General features: G+C 31.6%; 2 protein-coding genes across 8 annotated transcripts in view; one reads left to right on the forward strand and one right to left on the reverse strand.

Moving 5' to 3' along the window:
• The window catches only part of RUNX2 (RUNX family transcription factor 2), a 242,607-nt gene that overhangs the window by 213,252 nt on the left and 2,313 nt on the right, over window positions 1-27,042 (reverse strand). For 4 of the 6 annotated variants that reach the window (XM_017878095.1, XM_017878094.1, XM_017878092.1 and 1 more), the window contains exons 1-2: window positions 13,282-13,445; window positions 12,958-13,081 (exon numbers count right to left, since the gene is read on the reverse strand). In XM_017878095.1, the coding sequence (XP_017733584.1) occupies window positions 12,958-13,081; window positions 13,282-13,419 (262 nt within the window). In that variant the 5' untranslated portion in view covers window positions 13,420-13,445. Of the gene's footprint in view, window positions 1-12,957; window positions 13,082-13,246; window positions 13,446-27,042 lie in introns of those variants that run through there. The other 2 variants (XM_017878093.1, XM_017878096.1) reach the window with 2 other exon arrangements.
• The window catches only part of SUPT3H (SPT3 homolog, SAGA and STAGA complex component), a 548,315-nt gene that overhangs the window by 41,799 nt on the left and 479,474 nt on the right, over window positions 1-27,042 (forward strand). The window lies entirely within an intron of this gene.

A 27,042-nucleotide genomic window follows, 5' to 3' on the forward strand; every position in this document is an offset into this window, starting at 1 on the left:
AGCTTCCTCATCTGTAAATAATTATGATACATGTCTCTTATAAGGGAGTTGTAAGAATTAAAAAGGAAATAATGTTTTAAATGGTTTAGCATGGTACCTGGTACAGTAAATGCTCAACAACGAAAACTAACAATACAGTTTCAATTAAGGTTTACTCTATAAAATTATAGACTACGTTAGGTACATTGATTTTCAAAATATGTTAATATAAGTCTAAATTAGAACTTTAATAAATTTTAAATAATTTAAAACAAATAACATTTAAAATAAAGTTTTGAAATAGATTAATTATGTACTTAGAATAGGTATTTTAACCTAATAGAAAAATAAGAATATTAATCTTTTTGGCTGTAGTCATCTTATGGAATCCTCTGTACTTCTTTATTTTCCTTATTAATATAGCTTGTTAAACACAACTTTATTTTCCTTATTAATATTACTTGTTAAACATATAACCATTGACTAACATCTCTATTAGGAGAAAAGAAGGAAAGAAAGGAACTAATTTTTTCTTGTAAACAAGCTTTATAAATGTTTAGTGGGGACACAATTTGGAATTAATGTATTTTGGATATGCATTTTGTCTTTAGCTTATTTCTAGGAGTATTAAAAGTTGGTTATCTATTGGCTCACAATCTTGGCTAATTTACCTAGGGAGTTTTGTTTTAAAAAAGTTCCGAAGGCTTTCTCTCCAGAAGCTGTTCTTCCCCAAGACTTACTACTCCCCAGGCAATTCTGTGAATCAGCCAGATTTGGATACCGCTGTAATATAAGAAGTCTTGTATAGGCTAGTGAATTCTTTAATGGAATACTCTTTCAATCCTTTTTTTTTTAAAACCTTATAGTCAACTAATAAGATTATTTAGCCTTATAGTCAAGCAATAAGGCCATAACTATCTTACTTTGCAAGATATTTATGGCAAATATGTCTTCTTTAATGTAAATATTCTATTTTTAATTTTTCTTCTTATATTAGCTTTTTCTATGTTTTATGTCACCCTGCTTGGTACATGTCGTTTTATACTCACGAGTATAAATAGTTTGTACTTACGTGTCTCCAGCTCAGGACTAGAATTTGCATAAGGCAAGCAAAGTGCCTAGGGCACAAAATTTAAGGAGGCTGTCTCTTTGAGGACTGTGCAAGAGTGAGTACCTCCTTAAATTTTGTGCCCTGGATGCCTCCCTTGTCTCATCCAGAGAAATAGGCTGCATATAAATTATTTTTATTTTAATTTAGCATAATCTCGTGCATACTTGGATGTTTTATAAAAAAAAATGACAACGAAATAGTATAGCTGAACCCAAATTTATATTGTGCAGTATGAAAATAAATTAACTATTTGAGAAAGATAGCATTGTTATTTTTATCACATGGTCAGTAACCGTCAGAGCTTCCTAAATTCCAGTTCAGCAGAATCTTGTCTGACACTGAAATACACTTGGTGGTTTTACCTACTGGCAGCTACCTGAAATCAGTGATCTTGTAGCTGTCACAAGTTTCTTAATTCAAAATATAGTACCATCAGCTTTTTATATACTTATATGTGATCACTGAAGTAATCAGAAATGATACCAGTTTTATTATATTTTTATTACTAATTTTAGAATTTCTTGATAATTTGCCTATAATTTTTTTTTTTTTATGAGAGCTACATCTGGAAATGCTCAAAAGTTGTTGGCCTTTTTTTAGAGAACAATCTGCAGTGAAAGTATAACTTCTTTAGAGGTGATGTTTAAGTTAGCAATTGATGAACCGTAATGTGAGGAAGCATAATATTGTGAATTATTTGGCAAACATACCTAATACAGGCATTAGCTGTTGAAACCATTTGTAAAGTACCACTTACAGAAAGCTAGAAAGATAGGCTACACAGAACTTTATCTGTAAACTCTGAGGATGAAAACTAGAGTACAACTTAAGTTTATTCAATAAAGACTAACTTCTATAAGTTTCAGTTTGATTTGTATAGAGGTTCCATGATTAATGTGTAATTAGAGTATGAAAGAAGCATTTAGAATCCGTTAAAATTTATAGGTGTAACATCATTGTCAAGTCAGGAGTTTTGTTTCTTAAAGTTAGAATTTACTTAAATACACGTTTTTTTCTAAAAAAATAAATTTTTATTTCTACTTACAGTAGTACCAAAGTGAGTTTTCGCAAATAGAATTATTTAATATTTATTTAATGTTTGTTTCGAATAAACAAAAATAAACATATAACAACCAACGGTGGAGGGGCGTCTTAGATTTGTTTTAGCTTTCTTTTCATGGCTTCTAGAAGTGTATCATATTATAAATACATTCAAAATGTTTTGCTCTGAGGATATGTAGCATTCCTATAAAGGTTAAATCAATAAAAATGATTTGGACACATTCCTAAGCATGGCTAGAACAGGTAGTCCGTTGTTTTAGGTACCCTTGAGTTTCTGGAGCAGATCATTATGGCGTAGCAAAAGAACTTACTAAAAGTTGCTTTCTATGTGTAGATGCATCAGCTTAAAAAAATAAGATTTTCTGGCCTTCTAGAAATGAGTATTTTTAGAGTAGCCCTTGTATATATTGGTTTAATTATATATTTTAAATGTAGTTAAAGTTTTGGAGCTTTTTTTCTTCGAATGCCGGAGATACACCATAATTGATAAGGAAGAGGTACGTACAGGAAAAATGCAATGCAAGCTTTTCCAGCAAATTTAGAATAAATGACAGTCTTATGGTTAAAGAAAGTATCGCACATTATAATTGCAAAATAGGAATTGGATGTGATTCTTTTTAGTCTTGCCAGTTTAGAAGAAAATTCTCTAAGTCATTGGCATGTTGTTCTGTTCATATGGGCAGTTCAAAAGGCAAGCTTTAATTTGAGCTTTTATTTTTAAAAGCATACGTATATCTCCTATGTTCGAGGTTGGCTTCTCAGTATATTATTGTTGCTAGGTAGTTTTATACATTTGCTTGCGTGTTTTGTGTTCATGTCATAAGTTTTAAGTATGTAAGTTTTCAGATCACACTGTTTTCACATTAAGTTTCAAACAGCCAGTTTATAATAATGAGTAAGGCCATTTTTATTAAAGTTTCCTTTAAAACAGCATGTAAGATGTTTCTGGATCAAAAAAAATTCTATGAATTGACCATTTATTTGAATGAAGGAAGTTTAAAACAGAGGTAGAAAACTTGAGTTACGTGTATTATTAATGAAGTTTCATGATAGAAAATCACTTCCTATCTTTTTGTACATTTAATATATATTTACTTTGTAATAAATACTTTATTAAAATTACAGTGTTACATCATTTGTTGGAGCACAGGATTTAATTTTATAGTCAAGAAAATGGTTTGAATACGTCTCAGTAAAATTTTTTTTTACATGTATTAGAGTGGTTTAACCATTTAATAATTAAATAATTTAGCAATTTAAGCCAAGTATTTTGATGTTTTAAAAAATATTTAAGTGTATCTTGATAGATTCCGATTTTAGTGTGTCTTGTGTCTTTATAGAACCAGAATATGAAAATAAAAATAAGCCTAATAATCAGCACATGGCTCTGAATTTTCTTCCTGGGTACTTGTGAGTGATAATGTTAAAAACAGACCACTTCATGTGTTTTCTCTAGTCATATTGGTGTTCAAAAATACTCTGCAATATGCTTATGCATGTTATAAGGGAGGGATATTGTTAAATCTTTACTACAGAATCAAGAATAAAGCTTTCCTGACAGTACTCATCTTCCTTATCTAGCTAACACTTTTAAAATGAAGTGGTTACTAGTGGTAAAAAGTTTTTAAAATGTTAAGTTTTCCTTCTAAATTACAGAGAGAGAAAGACTATGTATATGTGTTTAGTTTTGAAAGCTGGGAGAATATAAAGAATTCTGTGTGGACACTGGAGTTTATAATATGAAAAAAAGAGTTTATGGAAAGTAGATTGGATTAATGATCAAAAGTTGGAGTACATTGACTTGTATATTTACCTTTCTTTAGAAATACACTGTAGCACATTGTCTTTGTAAGTAGTATCTCCATATGTTTTATCTTTTTAAATATTTTATTTTTGCATTGACTCTTATAAGAGCTTTTCTGCATTTTGTCAAAAGCTGAATTACCAAAATGCTTTACAGATTTCATGAGAGGCAAAAAATTAATCCTATTAGATTATCTTTTGTAGCCATTTATCCTACATAATGTTAAGATGCTGTTGTCTTGATGGGAGTTTTCTCATAGATTACTTCATGATATCTTAATATCTTTGAATTGGGTGTTAGGTTCTTAGTATGAAATGCTTACGTACTTTCACAGGTATCAGCTTTATGGAAAACACAGTGATTGATATAATATGGATTGTTAGCATAAAGAAGTTTCCTTTCTGATCCTATACAGTTATTACAGATATCTGTAATCTGATCGTTTATGAAATAAAATGAGAATTTACTTTTATCTAAAAAAATATGTTTTTATGAGCTGTATTTGCATTAAAGTATCTTATAATAAAATTGTAATTGATTAAAGAGAATCTGCACCATGTACCTTTTTGATATGCATCGATTTTTTAGGATCAAGTTATAGTGATACAGCAGTAGGTTGATATGTTGTAAAATGTAATACCTTATTACATAGTAAAATCAATGTGATGATCCTTTCTTTTAAGCTTCAAAGTAAATTCACATTGTTTAGATTCCTTTAAATAATTTGTAATCATTTAGTAGAATTACATCTTTTCACTTAAAGATTATATTGGGAATTTGAAGTCTTAAACTGACAAGTTCAGTACAGAAATTTAAAAAGAAAGTTAATTCTAGCAATTATTATACAAAAGTTAGAAATTCAGTGCTTCAATTGTTTACCCAGGTTACGTGGTTGTTGAGAAAATATACCTGTTTAGCTTCAAGCCAGAGTTGTTCTTTGAGATAATATTTATAAGTAGGAATCTATTAGCAAATTAATTCCATTCATATTTGCCCTTATAAACTCTAATACTTAGTTTAACTGATACAGTTTTTAATTATTATTACTTNAATCACTTCCTATCTTTTTGTACATTTAATATATATTTACTTTGTAATAAATACTTTATTAAAATTACAGTGTTACATCATTTGTTGGAGCACAGGATTTAATTTTATAGTCAAGAAAATGGTTTGAATACATCTCAGTAAAATTTTTTTTTACATGTATTAGAGTGGTTTAACCATTTAATAATTAAATAATTTAGCAATTTAAGCCAAGTATTTTGATGTTTTAAAAAATATTTAAGTGTATCTTGATAGATTCCGATTTTAGTGTGTCTTGTGTCTTTATAGAACCAGAATATGAAAATAAAATAAGCCTAATAATCAGCACATGGCTCTGAATTTTCTTCCTGGGTACTTGTGAGTGATAATGTTAAAACAGACCACTTCATGTGTTTTCTCTAGTCATATTGGTGTTCAAAATACTCTGCAATATGCTTATGCATGTTATAAGGGAGGGATATTGTTAAATCTTTACTACAGAATCAAGAATAAAGCTTTCCTGACAGTACTCATCTTCCTTATCTAGCTAACACTTTTAAAATGAAGTGGTTACTAGTGGTAAAAGTTTTAAAATGTTAAGTTTTCCTTCTAAATTACAGAGAGAGAAAGACTATGTATATGTGTTTAGTTTTGAAAGCTGGGAGAATATAAAGAATTCTGTGTGGACACTGGAGTTTATAATATGAAAAAAAGAGTTTATGGAAAGTAGATTGGATTAATGATCAAAAGTTGGAGTACATTGACTTGTATATTTACCTTTCTTTAGAAATACACTGTAGCACATTGTCTTTGTAAGTAGTATCTCCATATGTTTTATCTTTTAAATATTTTATTTTGCATTGACTCTTATAAGAGCTTTTCTGCATTTTGTCAAAAGCTGAATTACCAAAATGCTTTACAGATTTCATGAGAGGCAAAAAATTAATCCTATTAGATTATCTTTTGTAGCCATTTATCCTACATAATGTTAAGATGCTGTTGTCTTGATGGGAGTTTTCTCATAGATTACTTCATGATATCTTAATATCTTTGAATTGGGTGTTAGGTTCTTAGTATGAAATGCTTACGTACTTTCACAGGTATCAGCTTTATGGAAAACACAGTGATTGATATAATATGGATTGTTAGCATAAAGAAGTTTCCTTTCTGATCCTATACAGTTATTACAGATATCTGTAATCTGATCGTTTATGAAATAAAATGAGAATTTACTTTTATCTAAAAAAATATGTTTTATGAGCTGTATTTGCATTAAAGTATCTTATAATAAAATTGTAATTGATTAAAGAGAATCTGCACCATGTACCTTTTGATATGCATCGATTTTTTAGGATCAAGTTATAGTGATACAGCAGTAGGTTGATATGTTGTAAAATGTAATACCTTATTACATAGTAAAATCAATGTGATGATCCTTTCTTTTAAGCTTCAAAGTAAATTCACATTGTTTAGATTCCTTTAAATAATTTGTAATCATTTAGTAGAATTACATCTTTTCACTTAAAGATTATATTGGGAATTTGAAGTCTTAAACTGACAAGTTCAGTACAGAAATTTAAAAGAAAGTTAATTCTAGCAATTATTATACAAAAGTTAGAAATTCAGTGCTTCAATTGTTTACCCAGGTTACGTGGTTGTTGAGAAAATATACCTGTTTAGCTTCAAGCCAGAGTTGTTCTTTGAGATAATATTTATAAGTAGGAATCTATTAGCAAATTAATTCCATTCATATTTGCCCTTATAAACTCTAATACTTAGTTTAACTGATACAGTTTTTAATTATTATTACTTAAGTTTATAACTGGAAAGTAACAATTTTGGATTTTACAAGATTGTTTTAGTCTTGAAATTCCTAGTAGACTCGTAATCCCTGTTACAGGTTTTATAGATTGACATTTGTTAACATACATGCAAAAAAATTTTGATTATATTTCATGACGGAACTATAGTACCTTAGTTACATAATTTACAATTTTTTTCCTGGCTTATAATCATTATTACAAGTTTTGTAGTCATTGTTGTGAATGCATTCACACTCATTCGTGTGTATATGCCATGTATAAAAATGTTAAGACAAACATAGAAATTTAAGTTGAACATATATGACACGTATTTTGTTTCTGTATAAAAATACATCTGTGTTCATATGAAATTCTGTGGAATATCACATTATTCTGATATTTCTAAAGAAAGACTGCATATATATGTATTTAAAACCTTATTGACGATTGTTATTGTGATGTGGCTAGCATTTTCCTTTATTTGCTTTTTTTTTTTCTTTTACTGAAGCATAAATTAGATGTAGGTGTAAGACACATGACTATAAGGAATATGTAAATAATGGTGTGGTTCATGTAATTTAGGGGAACCTACAAATGTGTATTTAAGTTCTTGAGTTGTAACTTAGTCTGTTATATAAATATATGTTTATAGTTTATGGTATATAATGATTCTGGTAGACGCAATTGATGTAAAAAAAAAAGTCAATGCAACTGAAATGTAAAATAAAATTACCTTATTTGACTTTGTGGTAAAAATTATTTGCCTTACATAGGGATATTTAGATATACCTTTTTAGAAATGTCACTAATCTGATGTAACTCTAATGTGTAATTAAGAGAATTGGCAGTAGGAATAGTGGAGATAAAAGAGTCTTTAAACTGTTTACCAAAATATCTTAAATATAGTTCTGGGAATAATGTTAACTTGGTAAATTTTCTAACATCAGTATGATAGTTTTTAAACATCTCAAACATTATCGAAAATTGCATATGTCTGTATGTCGGAGATTTCCTTGTTTTATGGGCAGTTGATTTAAAAGATGAAAATCATCTAATCAAGGTAAACATTTATCTTTTATTTAGATCTCAAGTCATCCTAGGTATGATTTTTGTTCCTTGGGTGTATATTGGATTTATGAGTATTAACAAGAATATAGAGTAGAGGAAGTGCATGAATAACAGTTTTTTTTTCTCTGCATGTATTAAGTACTTATGTAGCAACTAGCCTTTAAAGGCCTGTTTTAATTCTACAGCTTATCTTATTTGGGCATTGTTTTTGATATCAGGGTAAATGATATAAAAAATGATTGTTTTTATATCATGTTTTAAATGATGCAGTTTCTATTTATTAGTCTTTACGAAAAACTTTGCTTTAGTTAGGCTTCTTTCTATTCAGCAGTAACAACAAAGCCTAAAGTGTTTGATAACATGTTGCTTACTTCCACTCAACAATGTTCCAAATCTTGAGTCCTGTGCCCTTAATAAATAGCATAAAGGGGAGGAAATTCCTAAGAATTCTACATGAAGTGAAGATATTGTATACAATATAATAAAAGAGTATTTAATCTCAATTGCTATACGGGTCTTAAAACAGTTGTGTGGGAATGTATGGTCTGCTTCATGTGTATGTGCTGTTGAATGGACAAAAGCTTGTGGTTGACTGTGGTTAAAAATGTAAGGAAACTCCCTTTTAATAAGGTATAGAATTTCCCTGTTATTTTTTGAATTGTAACACATGAATCCAAATATATATCCAGTGAATTTCATAATCTTTTTGAAATGGCAAGAGATTATATTAAGGTATATAATTTCATTATGTGAGACTTCTTTTAAAGATTTGTTTTAAAATATTAAACATCTCAGTTTTGATGAAGAATTTTCACATACTGTAGACAGTTAGAATATTTTATTATTTAGAAAATAGCAAGTATTGGAGTTCATTGTTCTCTTTATTATGGGAGTTTTATGATTTTGGGGGGTGGGTGGGGAGAGGCAGAATTTTATCTATCTTTAGTGGAAGTTGCAGAGTTCATTGGTATAGGAGAAAAAAATAGTACATTAAGGTAACCTATTGGGAAGTCTCTGCTTAAATTACCATTGGATTTGCTAGCACCTGATTAATAATGTCTGACATGTGAGTGACTAGAAAAAATAGTTTTGCTTTGCCATAATTACAATTTTAGTATTCGCAGGAAGGATTTTTTTCACATTGAGTTGATGGTATTTGTCTATTTGGTCACATGTTTTTATATGTTTTTAATAGATGCTGTAGAGGTAGACTGTTTCAGTGAATCCTTCATATGAAAATGTCTAAAGATTTTTGTTATGTAGTAGTATTTGCAATTTTAATGTATTTGATGAGCTTTTGCATGAGTTCACTACTGACTAGAGTTGTCATATCTTAGTATCCTAGAACAAAGGTTAGAACAGTATGGAAGATTGGTATTTGTATGCTTTGGAGAGGGATTTGAGATGTTACCCTGTTTTGCCATCAATTTTCAAGTATGCACGGGTGCATCGTTAATCATGAGAAATGCAAAAATAAATAATCTAGTCCCATTGGATTTTTTTCTATGAATACTTACCTTTTCCTTTTTTTATATATATATACAGTTGAGGTATTTAGGTAACCCCTAACCTTTTGCTTCAACAAAGAAGTACAGTATAAAAATATTACCACAGTTTTCATGTGAGCAGTTCTTGGGCCGGGGGTGGGGAGCCCTGTAGATGAATATTTGTTGGAAAAAAAGTTGTGATACAGAATGTCTTAACTCAGCCCCAATACAGTACTTGAGGACCACCAGTGTGTAAAATTGAAAGCACATGAATTTTGAAGCACTAGAAAAGGTTTGTAATTGATTAGCGCTGCTTTAAAGTATTGGAGTACAGTGAGTTTTGATTTGTGAATGGTTCTATTCAATAAAGATTAATTCTGTGTGTTTGATAAAATCTTAGCGCCTTCAATGAGTTAGCTCCCCCCGCCCCTGCAGTTTATTTAACCATCAAATATTTCAGTGTTCTTTTAACAAACTGGAACATTTCTATCTTACTGAATTTAACTTTAGCATGACTGATTTAAACAAGTCAAACTATCAGTTGTTAGCTGGAAGAGTGTAATTGAATAAATTAATATTTTGTTCTTTTAAAATAACTAAAATATATTATAATGTAATCATATGTATTTCATGCCTTGTGATATAGAGACTGATTGATCAGCAGGGTCACACAGACCAGCCAGATCTTTTTCTACAGTTTCTTTTCAGTGTTTTCCATTTCAAAACATTTTTTAAAAATAAAATTTGAAATTTAAAATCTTTAACAGTTTGTAATGGTAAAATTAGGATTATGTATAATTAAAATAAGATTTATATGAGTCTCGTTGGGACGATTACTTGACAGTTTTTAGCTTCGTTGATACGTGCGTTAGAGTGCATTTTCTGTGTTTGGTTCTTAACTTGTGTAATTCTGCTCCCTAGATTTTGGAATTAGCTCTGTATTTAAAAAGAAGTATAAAACTTTGTCCACTACTAAATCTTGAAACTACTGAAAGGATTATTGATATGGACCATAACTGCTGTTTTGGAAATCAGTGTTCACACATCATGTTCAAGCATTTACAAAGATTTTATGTAGATAATCAGTCAGCTGATATATTTTCATGAGTTATTAATTTTAAGATACTCTATGAGTCACATCTGTGATTTTCAACAAGCTATATTTATGATAAATGATGGACAGATTTTAAGTAGTATAGATTGAAAATTTTTGATTAACTCGAAGTGAAGTATGCTGAGAGATCAAGGACCCTGAGACATATTCTTTAGCGCGCACGCAGACACATACACACGTGCTTCAGTCATTATATTTGAGGTGAGGCAGTTGTTAATGTGTGCTTTGTTCCTCACCTAGGAAAATCCTAAACTTTGTTTTTAACTATTTTACAAAATTGGGACACATACTTAAGACATTTCATTAGGTGGTTGTGATAATCATTATATAAAAATCTAAAGCCTAAAGTGAGGTTTTAGACTTTGCATAGATTATAGAATGGGGACATGTTTGCAATGTGATGATAACATATACATGATGTCCACTACTCACCTGTAATTAGTCTGAGGTAGTGGGTTCACGTTAAGTTCTCTATTCAGGCTTTAAGATACTGTTTAGGGGCTGGCGGGGAGAGAAGGTGCAGCCCACTTTTCAAAAGAGGAAGAATTGGTTGTAATGTTGGGGAAAAAAAAGAGGTTCACTACCGTGCCTAGCTTAGAATCCTGTCAAGTTTTGGAAATTTTAATGTAGAATAGTTATTAAGAATGTTACAGAAATATAAGATCCCTGTTATGATAGAATAAGAAGCAGTTTAATATATTCTTTGTGAGAGTTTTAGCATATTCTTCGTGATAGCTTTACTTCTAATACTGAAGAATTTTTTGAAACTTGTGTTGTTCCTGATCTGGTTTTTAAAATGTATTTAAAATAAATAGTTAAACAGAGTGATACTGTGAAAGAGTAACTTAACTGCCTCTGTTATACCTCCCTGATATCTCTGTTATCCCTGTTTCAAGTTATCCCTCTGTGTAACGGTAGTTTTAACCATTCTTTTTCCTTTTATCTCTTGGGTAGTAGTAACAAACTTTCGATGTATAAGCTATAATTATGCTATGTGTTGTAATGTAGTCTAGCTGTATTTATGTCCTGCTTCCTTAATATAGAAATTTTTAGAGTAAAACTTAGTACCCATCATTAAAATTTTAAATTAATCTGTAATTATTATATTGTGTATATTATAACTGAGGGGGCCCACTTACAGCTATTGAGGGAGTCACTACAGCAATTTTACATTTTTTTGTAAAATACAAAGTACATTTCCTCACTCTGTAAGAGAAACCTTTTTTTCCTCCCTTCAGGTTTAATTATTTCTGTTTGACCTAAACTAAGACTGATTATCTAGTAGTATCCAGTTAAAATGTGTGAAGTAGGAGGAGTAAAGGAAACTCCAGTCATTAGTTGTAAGTTAAAAGCAAAGTTAATATAGATGTACACAGCAAAAAGATTTATTTTAAATGATACAAGAAAAAATTTTAAAAACTTGCCTTGTAGCTGGAACATGTTGGACATCATAAAGAGAATCTTGTAAGTGTGTTTAGATATTTTGCTGTAATAACACATCAGCTGATGAATGTTAAAGTCATTTACATATCTGTATCAACACTCACTTGAAATTAAATATTAAGGGACTAGATTATGCCTGCTTTTTTTAAAGTCCAGCATGGCTTAATAGTTGTGGCTTTTAAAAATTATATGGGGTATCCTTATGGAGCTTTATTTTTCATGAGGCTAAACAGCAGTTATTCATTTTGGTAGGTCCAAGAATGTGATTAAAAGAATCTTAGATGTTTCAGTGTTTGCTGTGTGTTTATAACAAGGTCTATGGATAACAATGTGTAGATGTAAAATTAAAATTATATAGAAAAATGCAGTTGCATGTAAGTTTTAAAATACTTCCATGAACTTTTTAATATCCTGGGCAACTATGAAAATGGCTGTGATGTACTTATCATAATTTTATTTCAACTGAATGTCTATTTATATAAAGTTGTTTAGAAACAAACTTATTTAGATAGGATACAGTTTAAATTTATAAGTGGATTTCTTTCAGTTGAGCTGGTTAAAATGTTAACTGTACTACAGGTTTATTTCTGTGTTATACATGGTAGACCATAATGTTGAGATAATTCTGTGGTCTGTTATTTTGTAAAATTGCTTCCTTTTTGAAGTTTGCTCAAATATTGGGAGCTGCCGGAGTCAATAATTTATAATACTTTGATTAAATTTAGAATCTGACTTTTCTTCTGGTGAGAGTTAATGAGAGTATTAAACTGTTTATATTACTGTTTTCATATCCTCACTTCTATAACTCTAGAAAACATTTTGATCAATGTGAGATAATTTAGTTTTGTCTATTTCAAGTCATTACTTTGGAAATTAGATACGTTACAGATACCAAATGCAAATATATACAGAAATTTCATTTTTCAATTCTTAATGCAATAAGATAGCATTATTAGGATCTTTAATATACTATTTGGAAAAGCTAGCAGTTTATCAAAGAATCATACCTTTATGTTTAACAGGTTCATATCTTACAGGATTTTAAAAATGGTAACACTTACCCCAAAAGAAGTTTTGCTGACATGGTGTCACTGTGCTGAAGAGGCTGTTTGATGCCATAGTCCCTCCTTTTTTTTTCAGATAGAACTTGTACCCTCTGTTGTAAATACTGCTTGCAGCCTTAAACTGAAAATACAAACCATACCCAAACCTTGTTTTAGTTTTACAGTATGCCTGGAGTACATAGACTTTATATTTATTTTTTTCTGTCAAGAAATTATGTAGCTGGTAACATGTGAAAAGCAAAGAAACAAAACAAAAAGAGAATGAGCAAATATTTGAAGGACCTACTATTACTGCATAGACTGTGGTTAGAGAGCACTCACTGACTCTGTTGGTCTCGGTGGCTGGTAGTGACCTGCGGAGATTAACCATTTAAAAACCAGAGACTTCTTGCTGTCCTCCTGGAGAAAGTTTGCACCGCACTTGTGGTTCTGTGGTTGTTTGTGAGGCGAATGAAGCATTCACACAATCCAAAAAAGCAAAAGCTTTAAAACTCCTTTTTTTTGCAAGCACTATTACTGGAGAGGCAGAATCATGTGGTTTGTGACCTCACAGTACTCTAAGTAAAGTGGGACTGCCTACCACTGTGGCTTTTCCCCCTTGCTCTTTCTCTCTCTCTCTTTCTCTCACAAAAGGCTTGTGGTAAGGCCTTTCCTGGCATCCAGAAGGATATAGCTTTTTAATTTTTGTGACTCATGAGGATTTGGATAGAATACAAATGCTGAAGGAGCCCAAACTCCTGTAAGGTTAAGCATTTGTAGAGCAGAGCTCTGCAGCTAAGGGCTTTCCTTTCTACTCCCCCCTCAACCCCTGCCTTTTGCCTCCTCTTTTTAGTTCATTATTGTGTCTGTGGAAAAATGAACAAAATTGGCTCAAGAGTCTGTGTGAAATTCTGAACAACAGTGATGATTTACAATAATTCACATCTTTGGACTGTTACACATTCTGGGGTCTGCTTCATATTTGCTGGGTGGCTGGATTCCTTCTGTTTTCCTTTTTCTTGTCTTCTTAAACTTGTGAATCTGTAACTCATTGTAAAAAAAAGTTTACCTTAAGGTCTGGTTGCAAACTGCTTGCTAGGCTTGACTATAATTGGCTGTCATGAAAGTGTTAGTCTGGGCATTCTTTTACAAATTTTAAATCACGTCTGTCTAGTTTATTATCAATATATTAGGTGGCGGCCTTTACAATAAAGATTAAATGTAATGTTTCATGTGTACCATTATCTCATGCCTAATTTGAAGATCTTAAAAAAATGAATGACAGGAATTATAATATAGTTTATTGGATGAATCTTAGTTTTCTTTATGATTGTAATATTTTTTGTCTTTCATGGAAGTATATTCAGTTTATATAGTTCTTTAAGTAGTTTAGACATTAACAGTTTCTGATAGCAGATCTTCTATAAAGTAAAACGCTTATGTTATAATGTAGGTTGTTCAGTATTTGATTCTGTGAGCTTAGAATAGAGTGGGTTAACAGAAGGTTTTTTTTTTTTGTTCCTGATGGAAGCTTTGAAATAAATTACAAAATGCTGTGTGTAGTAAGGAATAATGTCCACAGACAGAGTATGTTAGTCGTCTCGATTTGCTAATTCTGATTCAGAAGAAAATTGGAAACATCTTTGGGAAACTATCTCCTTTTTTGCCCCTTTGGACAAGTATGTATAGAACTCATTTTCTTATTAGGATGATTATATATCATAGGCAATGAATTTTATATTTATGAATAGAGCTTCCTGTTTTCATCAGTTGGGAGCGATGGAATATTTTTCAACAAAAATCATAAAGGCGAACAGACCAATTTTCTAGGCATTTTTTTGCCATTTATCCACGCCACTCTAAATCTGCATGTTAGACTTCTTCCTAGTGTGACAGTAACTAGGAGTGGCATAAAGTAAATGGGGTGGGCGGAGACAGTGAATTACAAAAGATTATTTGGAATGTACAAGGAGGTAAGGGCTGGGGAGACAGGAGGGTGTCAGAACTAAAATATCTCTGTGTTCTTCCTAGTGCTATTCATTATCTGCTTTTCGTTCATATTAGATCACAATGACTGTACAAATATGTGCATAAGTTTCTTTACAGAAAATTTGATTTTCCCGAAATACACTGGTAGGATATGGGAATGATTCTAGTCCTTTATTTTCAAATGTCCAGAACTTTTCAGAATAAACTTTTAGTGATAAAAAACCAGAAATACATTTTGATGTTTTATTTTAGCTATGGATTTATCATGCCTAATTGTACGTGTAAACAGGTTTTACATTGAAAGGTAAAAGCTTTCATTTAACATGCAGTTAGTTATTCATGTGAAGGAGAGAAAAATTATTTTTTCGTTTATAAATAAGTTGTATCCATATTATCTGTATCTCTAATTAGTATCCAAAGTAAACAAAAGGAGGGTTTTGTCCATATAGCTTGTGGGATTTCCAAACAGTTTCATGTGTACATATAATAGAATCGGTTACTTGAAAATATGTAGGTAGCTGCTGTAGTATGATAAGCAAATGGTTTTCTTCTTTTCAAATAAGCTTATAATAGTTTCTACATTAGTATTCACTGAAACATCTTATAAACCCAGCATTTTGCTGATTATTTTCTTCCTTAAAATCTTCTTTATGCAAACTTTGGCTCTTCAAATTGACCTGATAAGAAATTGAGTAATGTTTAATATCTATTTGTCATTTAATTACCTGTTCACTTTTTGCATGTAATCCTCCTGCATGTTATTTTTGGGCCAGGATCGTTATTCTTAATACATGAGAGTTTAGTAGATATTGTTATATATGCACTTTTTGTCCTGTGTGAGGCCTATCAAATTCTAGCAGGAGAAAGATAGTGAAATCATGTGCTTTCAAGTTTGGATATTCATTATCCACATGAATTTTTTTCCTAAAATGAAAATATATCCTCTTTGGAGCAAATATTACTTTGTTGTAAAAATTTAATAAACAACAGTGATAACTGGTGCACATTTGATAATTGGTACACGTTTGATAATTAACAGTGTTTTTCATTAGAAATAGCTTACTACACGTGGTGAAGAAATACTGGTTTAGAAAAGTCAATGCAAATAAAGCTCTTGATTATAGATTTATACCATGCTTATAATCAGAAATTGAAAACCACAGATTTATTTTATTTTATTTTTTGCTTTTCAAAGACCCATAACATTTTATCCTCTTTGGGGACATGTTAGTATTTGCTGTTTTGAAGTAAGCAACAAGTTTAGATACACTGTATAAATCATGTATTTTAGTGCCATGGAAATGAAATGTAGTTTTGATCTTGAAATCAATTTCGAAGAAACAGTTGTTGGTATCTTGCTTCTCCATTACTTTGTAGTTAATAGAATGTGTCAGAATTGATTGAACTTTTTGAAATACCAAGGTATTTGTGTTTAAATGCTACTTATTCTTCATTGAAACCATTTGAGTAATTTTTTATTTTCTTAACTAATGATCATATTTTAATACATTAATTTTACTTTATCCACTTTATCAGTATTGTGCTCATTTCTATGCATGTTTTTAAGGATTGTTTTAGACTTATTTGCTGCTAATTCTATTCTTTTATTTGCTGCTAATTCTTTTAATTGAAAATCAAAGGAGAAAGTGATTTGATGGAGGAATTTTTAAACTGCAGAGGTTCTAATTTGGCTTAAAATGTTCTGATTTTGAGGTTTTAGGAAGGAAATTTTTAATTTATTGTTACATCTTGGTGTGTGACTATCTTTTCTTATTTTCCTTTTTTTTGACACTTTTTCTTTTTTTGGATTTGATGTATAGCTGTTTAAGCTTACGTGACATCTATTTGGCCTTATATTGATTACTTCTGTTAGTAAAATATGTATAGTTTTATCTGTTAAATTATGGTGACTGTGCAATATTCCATTTCCTTGTTTGATGGGGTATATGTTTATGTACACGTATGCATGCACATTTGTCTGATTCCATATGTATACAAGGCATTGTTTTGTAGTGCTTTTTGTAATGAGAGTATTTTTCTCAGTTTATTTTAATTAGATCATGTAAAAACCCAAACTAGCACCATTTCCCTGATTGTTTGAACAACTTCATTTGATTAGTTTTAGCAGCTGTCTAAATGTGAGATTATGTGGAAATTGGATGCCAGAAGAGAAAAGCTAAGTCAATCTCTTCCCTCCCTCCCTCTCCCTATCTGTCTCCCTCTACCTGTCTCCCCCTTTCCTCCTTTTTCCCTTTCTTTCTCCTTCAGGCTTTTTTGGTTTCTCTTCCTTTTTTCCCTCATTTCTGTACAGGCTCAGAGTAGATTCTTAAGTTGTGGTAGGGGATATTAACATTAATCCTCACTAATGAGTACTTGGTAGATTTGGAGCTCTTAATATTCATTACAAATTATTATATTCTAGTATGTGATTCCTCAGTTGTTAGATAGTATTGGCATCTGATTATAGAGAATTTCTTTTAGCTGTTTTTAATTGTTTCTTGAATCCTTTTATGCTAATTTACTTTAATACATTGTTCACATAACCTTAACACTAATTATGAGGATTACTTTGTTTTTTTCTTTGATTATTCTTTGAAGTGCAGAGTGATCCATACTTGTTTAATGTAGCTGTATAAGTAATTCATGTTTCTTGTAATTATTAGAACAATTCATCTTCGAATGCTGTCATTTTTGTAATAATAAAAAAAGGCGAGAACTTGCAGAAAATATGGGAAACATGCTCTTGTGACAGCTGAGGATGTGGCTAGACTAAAGCAGGAAACTACTACCCACAATGCAATGTTACATACACTACCACTTAATAAAATTTATATCAAACATGCTACTGACAAAACCAAAGAAAAATAATATCCCAGCTATGCTATTTAACGTATCTAGGGAGAAGTGAAAGTAATCTTTTTAGAACCTTTGTACTTAGAGAATATAGTAAATGAAACTGCAGGACATTATTGTATATGTTGGAGCACTGCTGTAACTTTGTGCTATGGAACATGGCTGTAGGTAAAACTGTCTTATAATGAGAATCTTTTGTATATTAGCTTTCTTGGAAAAGGTGTACAAGGAAAATCTCCTCTCTTTCAATTGAACTGTTTTAGCATTAAATAGGATTAGAGGATATTGTCACTTGGAAAAATAAGTCAGATTTTGAGATATTCATTGTCATTATCTAAACTTTTAATATAGTCATGTGTATTTTGTTACAATTTGTTTTAAGATGTCTTTTATTGCAAAGTTGGGGTAGGACTTGAATTGTCCACTGAGGCATATGTCTTTTCAAGTAATTGTTTTCTTGCTCTTTATGTTAATAGCTTGCTCCATCAGTCTGTGTGCTTTACTGTAGGGAGGTTAGTCTAAAGCAAAAATGTGAACCGCGTTTATAATGTGGTTGAAAAACATGTTAAGGCATCTTCTAAAAAAATCGGGTTTTAATATATTGAAGGTTTCCGTTTGTGAATCTTAATCCACTGTGCTCTTAACTGTCAGACTTCAGCAATTTTGATGAATTTAATAACTTAATAATTTAGATGAATTTTGGGGTTTTATAAAGGAGATTGTTTAAGGTTTAAATAAGGGAACATAATAGAATTTTTGAATTGATAACTAATGTATACAAGTTCAGTTAGAGGAAGAATAGAAAAGATTATAAGTTAGTGTTACTTATGAAGGATTCCCCTCTGAGCATTCCAGTATATAAATTATCAGTGTTTTGTTTCACAACCGACATAGTAATTGTCATCTCATCATTTAAACATGAATATCATCGTATGTCTGTCTGTATCTCTATTAAAGATGATTTGCTTAATTGTTTGAAGTTTTTTCTCCTTTAGAAACTGCTTATCAATAACAGCTGTAGCACTGTGGCTTTTCTCCATGGACTCATGGTGGTCTTTGGAACAACGTTCTTCAACTTTGACAGGTGAGACAGAGGCTCTCCAGTGCCACTGCTTTTGGATGAATCTAACTGTGGTTGGAGAAAGTGCATCTTGCCAAAATATATGGGCGAGACCACACACAGCCTTTAAAATAGTTATTGTAGGCTTATTTTTAGGAATACATGTCTTGACAGTTCTTTTATTTGCATGCCAGTTTCATTACTGTGTATAGATTTTTCATTGGTTTCAGTAAAGGCGATTGCAGATTTAGGTCTCTATTTGTTAGGCCTTGTGTATAACTTATGCTGGAAAATACCTTGAGTTCAAGCATAATTAACAATATAGAAAATATATTGAAAATGAAGCGCTAGAATACTGATCTTTTGTTTTATATATTTGACAGTATTCCCATTGGAAATCTCAATTTCTCAGAAAGCATAGCAGTGAAAACTTGCACTAATTTTCCTTTTAAGATTAAGGAAGTCAGGAGAGAAATGTTAAAATATTCGTATATTTTAATTATGTTAATATTAGAAAATTATAAAAGTATATATTCTTATAATATTGGTATAATAAAGCATTGTTTAAAATGTAAGTTTTACACTTTAGTAGAAGCTTGAAAGTATTGAAACTAATTCCTGAAGAAGTCTCTTTCTTAATGCATAGGCATGATTTACATGTTATCCAGTCTTTTATGGGATGATTAAAACTTTATTCAGCTTAGTGAACTATAAAATTGTTTGAATATGTTTAAAAATAAGTATTTCTAGTTTTCTAAAACTAGCTTTTTTAGTGACCAGTAGAGATCACTCTAGACTTTACTAAAATGTTAATTGTTTCTTTTATAAAATGCTGTATTTGGATAATTATTCATGATTCTTACCAAGTTATTAGTGGTAACAATATTAAAACTTCTTGGAAACTGGGAGGTCACAAGACTTTTTACTTGCTGATTAATGAATGTTTCTTAGGTATTTATTTATAATATGTTTTAACCATATAAGGTGAGATTACAATTTTTTTTCTAGCTTCATAGGGAAAACAGATTCTATAGAAATAATTGGAAAATCAGTTTTTCTCTGTTGTTATCACAATATCCTTCCGTTGCTGAATGATTCTGGCAGGTAAGTAGTAGGGAAATTGTGTTCCTATCACTTTTCAAGAGAACAAGTTTATGGATAGAAGAGAGGATATATTATATACAAATAGATTGTTTAGAGAAAGATCTGGTGCTTGCCTGTCAGAAATTAACATGGATATGAAACTTGATTGGTTTCTAGATTGAAAGTAGAGCTACATAGGTCACTTTTAGGATATTCGAGAAAACTTGGAATGTGGACTGGATAGCGACGATACTATGTGATAATGTGATAGTGTAATCACTATGTGATTAGATGTGATAATGCTGTTGTGTTTTTGTAGGACAATACCCATAGTCTTAAAAGAGATATGAGCTGAATTAATAAAATTTAATTAAATACATTCATAAAATAAATATATTTGTAAAATAAATGTGTCAAAATGTTAATTGGTGAATATAAGTAAAGAATATATAGGCATTTGTTTCACTATTTTTCAGCTTAAACAGTGAATTCTGAAAGGTAAACCATTTTATGTTTAAGGGGTACAGAAATTTGATTTCAAATGGAAATCAGATAGTTGAGGAAAATTCATTCATGTATAAATAAATTTAAAAAATGAGTGAATATGAATAGCTTGGGCTAGATAGAGCAATTTTAGATTTTAGTTTATAGTTTTATTCTTTAAATTTTATTCACAGTAGAAAAAATGGCTAGTTTTCGCAGTTTGTTTATACATGGCAAATATAAATTGAAGATGGTAAAATATTTTTGAAAATCCTAACTTTAAGAATTATAAGTTTGTATTATGGTAACTCAAGGCTAGAAGTTTTTAGAGGATCAAAACAAGCATCTGTTATTGGTATGTCATTTGTGTATTCTTAGCTGTATGCTTCTCGAATATATGTACAAATGCCTTAAAAAGTTTATTTACATTAAATACTATTATATTGTACTACCATTACTGAATTATTTATACTACTAAAACTGTACTAATACTACTAAATTGTTTATATGACTACATTACACTTTATAAGCAATATTTTAATGATCAGAAGACTACATCTCTATGTACAAAGTATTAATTTTGAATTTGTGTTATACTAGTTGATGCCCTACCAGGAATTGACACACTTTTCCTAAAGGGCCAGGTAGTAAATATTTTGGCTTTGTGGGCCATAGGATTTTCTGTTAACTACCCAACTCTGCCATTGCAGTCTGAAAGCAGATGATAAGTAAACAAATGAGCATGGCTGAATTCCAGTAAAACTTTATTTACAAAAACAGGAAGTTGTGGCCTGGCATGGTGGTTCACACCTATATTCCCAGCATTTTGGGAAGCTAAGGTGGGAGGATCACTTACCCCCAGGAGTTCAAGACCAGCCTGGGCAACATGGCCAGACCCCATGTCTACCAGAAGAAAAAAAAGGAAAAGAAAAATTAGCCAGGTATGGTGACATGCACTTGTGTTTCCAGCTATTAGGGAGGCTGAGGTGAGAGGATCACCTGAGCCCAGGAGGTACAGGTTGCAGTGAGCTGTGTTCTTGCCACTGCACTACAGCCTGGGTGACAGAGCAAAGCCCTTTCTCAAAAAGCAAAAACAAAAAACCTGGGAAGCTGCCATAGTGGTTTGCCCACTCCTCTTATAGAACAGGCAAGAATGACTTGTAATAATGAGGATCATGTTTCTTATTTATATATTATAATAGAATTCTTGAAGTATTTGGAAATTTTCTTATAATAGTTTATTGTTATGTGAAAGATCATGTCTATGGTATGTACTAACCATCTCTTGAATTGAGTCGTGCAAGTCATCTTGATCATATAATCATTATATTGTGTGTCACCCTGAAGTCCTTTTAGGATGAAGTTGGAATCCAAATAATCTTGATTAGAGTCCATCTATAAATTATCTTAAATCTCAACATTTAATTTATTTACTTTTCATTATTACTAATAAGATGTTAAGATTTATGTACTTATTATTCACAGAAATGTTCTCTCTTTTAGAGTTCACTAGATTTAGTGCCCAAGCATGAAATATTTTAGCAGAAATCTTAGTAAGGACTGTGATCAGCTATTTTCCCTCTGTTTTATCCATATTTGAATTTCATTCTGAGTGGAAAAAGTAATTAGTTATATTTGATATTACTGTGTATCTCCAGAAACAGTCATTGCATCTACCATTGGACATAATAATCCAAAGTAAATTCATTTTCTGAGGATTTACCTACGTTAGGTAGACTTTGGGTATTATTTATTTGGTGATGGTGGTTACTACTGAGTAAGAAAAGTAACATTTTATGTACATTTATTGGTAAATAAAAATTGAACCTGTATTCTGATCTGAATTTCAGATCTTTATCATGTTAACACTTAAGGTTTTATATAAATGGGATAGCTCTAAGTAACAGCTTACAGTAAGTTCAAATTATTGTGTACTTTGTTTTGTCCATTATCATTGAAAGCAATTCTAATTATTAGATATACGGTAAGACTATATCTCAAGTAATTTTGTTTTGGAGGAGAAATCTTTCTGCCTTCTTCCTCCTGCCTTACAAACTCTGGTGATTGCCTGTTTGCCCTCATTTATGATAAGGTTCCAAAGTGATTGTTTGTACCTCCCATATTTAATTATAAGACACATCATAAGACACATAATTATAAGATACATATTTAATTATAAAACACATAAATCATTGGAAGCAGTAAGAAAGATAGCTTGTCTGAGAGGGAAACACACACGCACACAAACCCAGAAAGCATCATCAAGGGTCATTTAATGTGAGGCCAGATTGCCCTGTCTGCCTCAGTACATTTTAAAATATATCAGTGTAGGAATTTAATAAACTAATTGACAAGAGGAACATTTTTTTAAGCATACTTTTTAATGAAAGACTGGGAAATATTTAATATTTATGTAGGGAAGATTCTCATCCAAAATTAATAAATTGAAAATAGTTTTGACATTTAAAGTTATATAATGATCATATAGTAGGAAAATCTCTGAGAAATAAAATCTTGCCTAATAATAAATGGTTAATATAGATTTATTTTATCTATTTCACTGTCTCTTGGTACTATTTTAAATCTCTAGGACTCCTGTCATTTTTAGTTATAAATTCATGTTTTTTGAAAATTGAGAAATCCTAAAGACTGTATATTTTTGAAATAATTTATGGATTATTCAATACAATTGGTTGGTATATACTCTAGCATTGCTATTTAGTTATTTATTGCATGACATATATATAAAGTTGATTAGTGATAATGTCTTAATAGACTTTATTTTTCAGTGCAGTTTTAAATTTACAGACGAATTGAACACAAAGTACAGAGAATTCCCATAATCTCCCACCTCCCTGACACTGCCAACAGCTCTCAGTTTATTCTTACTAATATCTTGCATTGGTGGTCTACATTTAATATAATTGATGAACCAATATTGATACATTATAGTTAACTAAAGTTTGTAGTTTACATTAGGATTTGTTCTTTATGTTGTACAGTTTCATAGGTTTTGCCAAATGTATAATGTCATGTCTCCAAAATTACGGTGTCATCCAGATTAGTTTCACTGCCTATATATCCCCTGTGCACCTCTTATTCATCTCTCTCCACAATCCCTGTTAATAACTATTTTTTTCTTCACTTTCTTTTTGCTGATATGTGTATGTAGTAGTGGTTAAATATATATAAATTTACTATCTTAAGCATTCTGACAACGGAACTTTTTACTCTGTCTATAGTATTGCCTTTTCCAATATGTCATGTAGTTGGAATTGACTCCCAATCCTGCAAGCCGTTTTCGTAATGGCGTTAATCTATTCCTGAGGATGAGGCTCTCATGACCTGAAAACCTCCCATTTTAAAAATTGTGTTACTTGTTTTTTGAGTTCCTTGTATATTTTAGATATTAACCCCTTTGCAGATATATGGTTTGCAAATATATTTTCTCATTCTGTATACTTGTTTCTTTACTCTGTTGTTTGTTTTCTTTGCTCTGTAGAAGTGTTTTAGTTTATTGTAATCCCATTTGTCTATTTTTGCTTTTGTTGCCAGTTCTTTTGGGGTCGTATCCAAAACATTATTATCCAAACCAATTTTATAGAGCTTTTTCCCTCTATTTTCTTGTAGCAGTTTTGCAATTTCATGTCTTATGTTTGTGTTTAATGCAGTTTGAGTTGATTTTTGTGTATGTTTTTAGATGAGAATCTAATCTTATTCTTCTGCATGTAGGTAACCAGTTTCCCCAGCACCATTTATTGAAGAGACTATCCTTCCCTCATTTTATGTTCTTGGTGTCTTTATTGAAAATCAGTTGACAGTAAATGTGTGGATTTACTTCTGGGTTCACTCTTCTGTTCCGTTTGTGTATGTGCTTTTATGCCCGTACCATGCTGTTTTGATTGCTGTAACTTGATAGTGGATTTTCAAATTAGGTAATGTGAAGCCTCTGGATTTGTTCTTTTTGCTCAAGACTGCTTTGACTATTTGGGGTTATTTGTGGTTCCATATGAATTTTAGGATTGTTTTTTCTGTTTCTGTGAAAAGTGTCATTAGATAAAGATTGCATTCTGTAGGTCACTTTGGGTAGTCTGGACATTTTGACAATATTCTTTTTTTTTTTTTTTTGAGACAGAGTCTTCCTCTGTTACCCAGGCTGAAGTGCAAGTGGTGTGATCTCAGCTCACTGCAACCTCTACCTTCCAGGCTCAAGTGATCCTCCCACCTCAGCCTCCTGGGTAGCTGGAACTATCTGTGCATGCTACCACGCCTGGCTAATTTTTGTATTTTTTGTGGAGATGGGGTCTTGCCATGTTGTCCAGGCTGGTCTCAAACTTCTGAGCTTAAGTGATCCGCCCACCTTGGCCTCCTAAATTTCTGGGATTACAGATTCCATATGGCATGAACCACTGTGCCTGGCCATACCAGTATTCTTTCAATCCATAAAGTTAGGGTATCTTTCCATTTAATTGTGTCTTCTTCCATTTATTTCCTCAGTGTTCATACAGGCGTGAGCCACTGCGCCTTTGTTAGGTATATTCCTAAGTATTTTTTTTTTTTTTGAAGCTATTGTAAAAGGGGTTGAGTTACTGATTTCTCAGCTTGATTGCTATTGGTATATAGAAGAGCTACTGATTTGTGTACTTTAATCTTGTATCCGGAAACTTTACTGAATTCTTCTATCAGTTCTAGGAGCTTTCTGGAGAAGTAGTTAGGGTTTTCAAGGTAAACGATCATATTGTCAGCAATAGCAACGCTCTGACTTCCTCTTTACCTATGTGGATGCCCTTTATCTCTTTCTCTTGTCGGGTTGTTCTGTCTAAGACTTCCAGTACTATGTTGAAGAGGAGTGTTGAGAATGGGCATCCTTGTTTTATTCCCATTCTCTGGGGGAATCCTTTCAACTTTTCCCCGTTCAGTATTATGTTGGCTGTGGGTTTGTCATAGATGGCTTTTATTCCATTAAGGTATGTCCCTTGTATGCTGATTTTGCTGAGAGTTTTGATCATAAAGCGATGCTAGATTTTGTCAAATGCTTTTTCTGCATCTATTGAGATGATCATGTGATTTTTTTTTTTTTTTTTGAGACAGAGTCTCGCNTTCTCCTGCCTCAGCCTCCCGAGTAGCTGGGACTACAGGCGCCCGCCACCTCGCCCGGCTAGTTTTTTGTATTTTTTTAAGTAGAGACGGGGTTTCACCGTGTTAGCCAGGCTGGTCTCGAACTCCTGACCTTGTGATCCACCCGTCTCGGCCTCCCAAAGTGCTGGAATTACAGGCTTGAGCCACCGTGCCCGGCCGATCATGTGATTTTTGTTTTAAATTCTGTTTATGTGGTGAATCATATTTATTAACTTGCATATATTAAACCATCCCTGCATCCCTGGTATGAAACCCACTTGATCATGGTGGATTATCTTTTTGATGTGTTATTGGATTTGATTAACTAGTATTTTGTTAAGGATTTTAGTATCTATGTTCATCAAGGATGTTGGTCTGTAGTATTCTTTTTTGGTTATGTCCTGTCTTGATTTTGGTATTAGGGTGATGCTGGCTTCATAGAATGGATTAGGGAGGGTTCCCTCTTTCTCCATCTTGTGGAATAGTGTTGAAAGGATTCATACCAATTCCTCTTTGAATGTCTGGTAGAATTCTGCTGTGAATCCATCTGGTCCTGGACTTTTTTTTTGATAATTTTTAAATTACCATTTCAATCTCGTTGCTTGTTATTGGTCTGTTCAGGGTATCTAATTCTTCCTTATTTAACCTAGCAGAGTTGTATTTTCCTGGAATTGATCCATCTCTTTTAGGTTTTCTAGTTTATGTGCATAAAGGTGTTCATAGTAGTCTCGAATGATCTTTTGTGTTTCAGTAGTGTCAGTTGTTGTATCTCCTGTTTCGTTTCTCAGCAAAGTTATTTGGATTTTCTCTCTTTTCTTGGTTTATCTTGCAAATGGTCTGTCAATCTCATATGTCTTTTCAAATAACCAGCTTTTTGTTTCATATATCTTTTGTACTGTATTTTTTGTTTGTTTCAATTTTGTTTAGTTCTGCTCTGCTCTTATTTTTTTTTCGTCTACTGGGTTTGGTTTTGGTTTGTTCTTGTTTCTTTGTTTCCCTGAGGTGTGACTTTAGATTGTCTATTTGTACTCTTTCAACCTTTTTGATGTAGGCATTTAGGGCTATGAACTTTCCTCTTAGCATTGCCTTTGCTGTGTCCCAGAGGTTTTGATAGGTTGTGTCATTATTGTCATTCAGTTCAAAGAATTTTTTAATTTCCATTTTGATTTCATTTTTGATCCAGTGCTCACTCAAGAGCAGGTTATTTAATTTCCATGTATTTGCATGGTTTTGATGGTTCCTTTTGGAGTTGATTTCCAGTTTTATTCCACTGTGGTCTAAGAAAGTGCTTGATATCATTTCAATTTTCTTAAATTTATTGAGGCTCTTTGTATGGCCTATCATATTGTCTATCTGGCAAAAGTTCCGTGGCTGTTGAATAGAATGTGTATTCTGCAGTCGTAGGATGAAATGTTCTGTATATATCTGCTAAGTTTATTTGTTCCAAGGTATAGTTTACATTTATTGTTTCTTTGTTGTCTTGTTGACCTGTCTAGTGCTGTTAGTGGAGTATTGAA

This window comes from Rhinopithecus bieti, unplaced genomic scaffold (assembly GCF_001698545.2).
Source record: "Rhinopithecus bieti isolate Rb0 unplaced genomic scaffold, ASM169854v2 scaffold_9981, whole genome shotgun sequence".
NCBI classification, from domain to species: Eukaryota; Metazoa; Chordata; class Mammalia; order Primates; family Cercopithecidae; genus Rhinopithecus; species Rhinopithecus bieti.